This window comes from Physella acuta, unplaced genomic scaffold (genome assembly GCF_028476545.2).
Source record: "Physella acuta isolate Inbredline_101_S28 unplaced genomic scaffold, ASM2847654v3 ptg000061l, whole genome shotgun sequence".
In the NCBI taxonomy this organism is placed as follows: Eukaryota; Metazoa; Mollusca; class Gastropoda; family Physidae; genus Physella; species Physella acuta.
Window position 1 is genome coordinate 949,838 of NW_026731581.1, and position 6,000 is coordinate 955,837.

General features: G+C 33.5%; 1 protein-coding gene across 5 annotated transcripts in view; it reads right to left on the minus strand.

Moving 5' to 3' along the window:
* Positions 1–4,249, minus strand: part of LOC131949407 (mesocentin) — a 77,885-nt gene extending 73,636 nt beyond the window's left edge. The window contains exons 1-2 of one of the 5 annotated variants that reach the window (XM_059311306.1): positions 4,007–4,247; positions 3,631–3,755 (exon numbers count right to left, since the gene is read on the minus strand). In XM_059311306.1, coding sequence (XP_059167289.1) covers positions 3,631–3,708 — 78 coding nt within the window. In that variant the 5' untranslated portion in view covers positions 3,709–3,755; positions 4,007–4,247. Of the gene's footprint in view, positions 1–3,630 lie in introns of all 5 variants that reach the window. The other 4 variants (XM_059311296.1, XM_059311339.1, XM_059311323.1 and 1 more) reach the window with 4 other exon arrangements.
* Positions 4,250–6,000: the final 1,751 nt, after the last annotated feature.

Sequence of the window (6,000 nt, forward strand, 5' to 3'; positions counted from 1 at the left end):
TTATCGTCACAGGTAAAAAAAATGTGTGTACATAACTCTTCACTGAGCAGTGTATTTTATCAAACGTATCTAATCTAGGTCAGGTTAGCGTGGGTCTTTAAAAGCCGACTACCTGTTCGCTTCGCGAAGGCCTACAATTTCAGGGTGTGAACAGATCCTTAAACTAAAAAGTTAAACTATATGAAGGTAGGAAAGCAAAATTGTAAAGGAAAATCATAAGAAAAATGGAGAAAATGAGAGAAAAATAAGTTTCGGTTAGATGTTCAGACTATTAAGGGTGCGATGTATTACAGTGTAGTTTGCCTTGAAGTATACTGTTTAGATTTGATTGGATTAGGTATCTTATTATCTAGAATTCTATGTGATACGGAAATAAAGTATCAAAATGAAATGCAGTATGACATTTAGATTTAATGGGAAAGTACAAATTTTAAAATAAAATAAGCATTTCGTTTAAAAAATCAATCATGGGCATCGTTTTGAAAGATTTTAAACTAGACGCTCACCAAGTATTTTTTTGTAAAGTTTAATCTCTCTCTCTCTCTCTCTCTCTCTCTCTCTCTATTACAAGCGTCACATCAATTCTTTTGTTATGGATGAGTGGGTGTGTAGCTACACAGAGGTAAAAGTAACAACTAGACTAGGTGCGGTAGGCCTATCGCCTAGTACAATTTGTGAATGAGGTCATGATGACTAACCTAAGGCGACATTCTACACCCTTTTGCAGAACTTCGGTTGGGTTTGTGATCTGTACTTTATGGGTAGGGCTTTAGTATTTTTTTTAATACTTTGAAAGACTATTATATAAATGGGGGAGAGAAACAACATGTTTTTTATATTTTTTAAAATCAACTTAGATAAAACATTCCATATAGTAGATCTATATCTAAATCTATATAAATAAGAGTGTAGCACTCTTCAAAAAATACTAGATCTAGCTGTAGGATGGGAAAGAGTTTAATCAGCGTTAAAGATATTATCCTCAAGTCCTAAACCATTTACTCCGAGACCGAAAGTGATAACAAGAAAATGACCTTACCCGCATGTACACCCTACACACATACATATTATATATAAGTATATAGATAGGTCTACATATATATATATATATATATATATATATATATATATATATATATATATATATATATATATATATATATATATATATTATATATAGGCCCATATCTATATATACAATTATACATAGGCATATATATATAGAGAGAGAGGGATTTATATAGGTAGGCATATATATATATAGATATAGGACCTATAGAGGCCTGCGTAAAATTATAAAATTTTAGATCTTAGGCCTATTAGAAATTGATTAGAATAAGCCTAAATGATTAAGTAAAAAAATAATTTCATAAAAACAAACTTTTTTAGAATTAGATGTAGATCTATGCCTAGGTTCTAAATATAGATCTAGATCTTATTGGATTTTAAATCAAGAATATTCTAAATCTAGTTATTCTAGTCAACAGTCTAGGTCTAGATCAGTAGTGAGGAGTCACAGAAGAGGCTTTACGAATTCGACTAATCTAGATTTGATATCTATCTAGATCTATATTTAAATTATAGTAAAAACACATTCTAGAAATATAGATCTCGTCTCTTATCTTCTTCTTCGGTCTTAATTTTAGTGTTCAAAGGGATCCCTCCAGCACAATTAAGTATATGTGAACTGATTATGCGCCATTAAGGCCATTGACTCAGATTTCTGCCTGCTTTTCTTTTTGGATTTGCTTCCATAGCCTTTGTTCAGCCAAGAACAAACTACAAGGCAGCAGTTGTTTGGAGAGAAGAGTGGCTGTCCCCAGCTAACAGGCCTCATCTGCACAAGTGTTCGAACTCATGACTTTTCGGTTTAGCAACCATGAGCTTTACCGACTCCACCACGTCGACCGAATAGATATTGTCTCATATATATAAATTTGGACAGGATGTATATCTAGATCTAGAATTCAAGATAATCTAGGCATAATCTGTGCAGTAAAGAATAAGATAATATCATAATAGACAATAGACCATTGGCCTAATTCTATCAGGACAGGACGTAGAGATATCTAGATCTGGATATAACTAATTATTAATTATATATATAATTATCGAATAATAGCAATATGGTATAGATCTACTGGTATAGAATCTAGCTAGTCTAGATTTATATTTAAATCTAGATCTAGATTTCTAAATCTAGACCTAATATATGCAGTAAAGAATATGATGTGACTAGTATTGGGCAACATTTCAATAAACTGAACTACTGAACCATACCCAAATAATCTGTAGGCCTAAGCATATAGATTATTATAGATCTAGATCTACTCTAGATCTAAATAAACTTTAAACTAGCCTTAGCCACCCTAAGCCCTACAACAAGTACACAGCGATAGTGTGGGCTGTGGGAAAACAATGAAATAATACAATTACAAACTCACTATTTCTAGATCTAGATACCTAGAATCTAGACTCTACTAGATCTATCTAGAAATCTAGTCTTTAGACATCTAGATCTAGATTCTAGATTAGATCTGTAGGCCGTAGTAGGCTATGTCATGATTAGAATGTAGGGTAATCTATCGTTTTAAGTACGTAAAATCGCCCGCGGCTAGTAATGTTAGTAATGTACCAAAAAGTTACCTCATTGACAAGGCTTTAATAGAAGTATATAATATTGTGATATATTTGTGTCAAATATTATAGGAAAATGAATAATAAACCTAAATCAATGGCTAAATATTTTAATATGTATAGGCAAGAAATTAAGAGAGAATGTTCACACCGGTGTCTGATAATGGAATCTTCTTTAAAAAAGGAGTGTTAGGTTACTGGAAGTTAACTAAATACACACATGGCTGGCTAATGTCAATGCTAACCCTGTCCCTAACCCTAACCCCAACCCTGGTCCAACCATACGCCTAACCCTAATTTCTAATCATAAAATTAGTTGAGATTACAATACTACTAACAACCCAACACCCCTTTTTTAAAGAAGATTCCATTATTGGACACTGGTATCTATAATCATCCGAAATGAACTTTAAACAGCAGTGTTTGCGAGCAGGATTTGCTATTTAAAAAGCGGCCATCTGTAAGTTAAAGTGGCTTCCCCTGAATCTTGTGCTATACTATAAGTTTACAATATTTAAAAAAATAAAACAAGATGGCTGCTATAGTAAATGGGCATGGTTGCATCTGTTGGAAAAATCGCTAGACTATTTATTACTGAAAAGTTTTAATTCAGTTGTTTAAAACAAGGTACATAAATGAAACAAGGAAACATTTTTGTATTTTTCAAAACATTAATCCTTCTCAAAAGTTGAAATAGATTCTAGAATCTAGATCTAGATCTAGAATCTAATTATTAGGCCTAATTATTAAAATTTAAGGAGTCACCTGTTTTTCACATTACTAGATTCGTCTAGATCTAGATTATCTAGACTAGATTCTAGATAGTCGCGGGCGATTTTAAGTAGATCTACCTAAAACGATAGATTACCGAATCTATGCTTAGTAGGCCTATATAATATAGGCCCTAATATATTATAATGTACATTACGCCTAGGTCTAGTCTAGATCTAGACAATTTATAATTAGACTAGATCTAGATCTAGAACTACTTACCCGTCGATCATCCAAATTGTATTCAGCAGACATTTTTGATTTCGAACCCGGCGATGATGGCTCACTTTTGTCATCCATTTTTTATTACGTTTCAGGCCTAGGTCCACTGGTCTAGAAATCTAGATCTAAATTAATGTAAATCTAGCTGGAAATCTAGATTCTAGATCTAGATAGATTTAGATGACTAGATCTAATCTAATTCTAGAATGTCTAGATATCTAGATCTAGATTAGATACAGATAGATCTAGAGTCTAGAGATTTAGATCTAAATCTAGAGTCTAGATCTAGCTAGCTAGACTTTTTTTTTTTTATTATTTTAATTTTCACTAGATTCTAGATCTAGATCTAGATCTAGATCTACAAATCAAGATCTACCCTGCAATTATTCTTCTGTCTGTTTTAAGTCTAAAGGAAGCCTTTGCTAATCCAGTGTCTATGAAAAAATATCGTAAACAGAATATTTTTGTCAACATGAGCATACTAGAAAATAAGCCTAGATCTAGCTTGCTCGACAACTTGTCGCTAAAGTATGGCCAATCGGCGTTCAAAACAACGTTGCGGGCCAAGTCATCTGTCCCGAAAAGGATAAAAATAGGCTAGCCCTAGCCAGGCTTGTTTGTGAGGGGACAGCTGAGGTTAAATTGCGGGGAGGATTCTGGGATGTTTTCAAATTTTAACCTGCGGAAGAGTGACACACTATGCTACTGACTAACAGGATTCAAAAATTGTCTCCGCAGAATCAAAAGTAGAAAACAAATGAAGACGAGAGTTAAGCACTGACTCAGTAATTTTTACTTTCTCGTGTACGAAGTATAGAGGAAGTATTATAATCGTGTCGGAAAAACGTAGTTTTGCAATTTGGTCTAAATGTATGTGTGTGGATCAGTGGCGGAACTAGAAAAAAAAGGGCCACCCCGCAAAAAATTTTTTTAGCCCCCCCCCCCATATTTTATATATATATATATATATATATATATATATATATATATATATATATATATATATATATATATATATATATATATATATATATATATACAAGAAAACTTTGTATAAGTAATGGTGTCTCGTGTTATGTTTATTTTTATGGGTTTTTTTTGTATTTATATTATTAATTTTAAAGACATTTCCTTTTTGTACAATGTCATTCTTTGGTAAATATTTTATTAAAAAAATAATTAGAGAAGTAATTGCTTTTTAATTTGTTTAGTACAAATCTATTAAAAGGAGCTCATGAGCACCTCTATTTGACTATTTTAAAAGGGAAATAAGTCATCGAAGTGGTTTGAACGTTTGCTTATCTTTGATAAATTTGATTGTAGGAGAAAGAGGACTCGGCTTTCACAGCAGTTTAAAAACAAAGGGAAAAAGAATATGCAAAAGCGTGGGGTGGTGTCTATAGAATAAAGATAATCCAACCGCAGCTACGGTAATCTTTTTACAAAACAACCATAAAGTCAAAAATGCAAGAAAATTAATTATTTTTTAACTATAAAATTTGTTATTATGGTCGACTGCGGGCCCCTAGGCTAAATGGCGTGCCCCCCTCCCCCCCCCCCCCCCCCGCATTGCGGGGTCTGGCGGTACTGTAGTTCCGCCCCTGGTGTGGATATATGTGTCTGTGAACACGATAACTTGAGTACCGTTACAGATAGGACCTAGGTTGATGAAATTTCATATCCGAGCTGACCCGCTACGTAGCATACGCCGCTATTTAGTTGTTTTACTTTATATTTTTCAGTCATTCATAATTTGTGAATTCGAATTACCAATGCTGCGCCTGAAAATATTTTGCTTTAAAACACTATCAGTAGCTCGTGAAGGACGATTATCGTCACCCTCACTTTCTAACCCAACCCCCACTCGAAAAAGCAGCCGTCCGTGATGACAGTTTTCGGACAATGAAAAGGTCAAGAAGAACTTGTTATTACCTCCCATTAGTTTCAAATCGTTTAAAAACTAAATTATCTGCCCCTAATAGCCGTCACTAATTCGACCCGGCTCTACGATTGTAAACATTTAGTGTTAACCATTGCTCACCAGACTGGTGGGGGTGGTAGCTATATCCCTAGAGAGCGAGGGAGTAACCATGTGCGTTTACGTGGTGTCTCGCATGGTCACCATAAAGAGAATTATATATAGTATATTGATCATCATTTAATCACATTTATAGTTATACTAGGCATACTACCTAGCTTTGCTTAGATTTTCAAAAAACATTTGAGAGTTTGAATGCTTAATTAGTTAGTAGTGATTGGATTATATGGAGAGCTTAAGATTAAACAGTAATAGTAATTTTAGAGAATTGCTGGAATGTTCGCAATTTATTACTTGAAAAGTAATTAGAACTACGAAGGTTTCCTGAATAG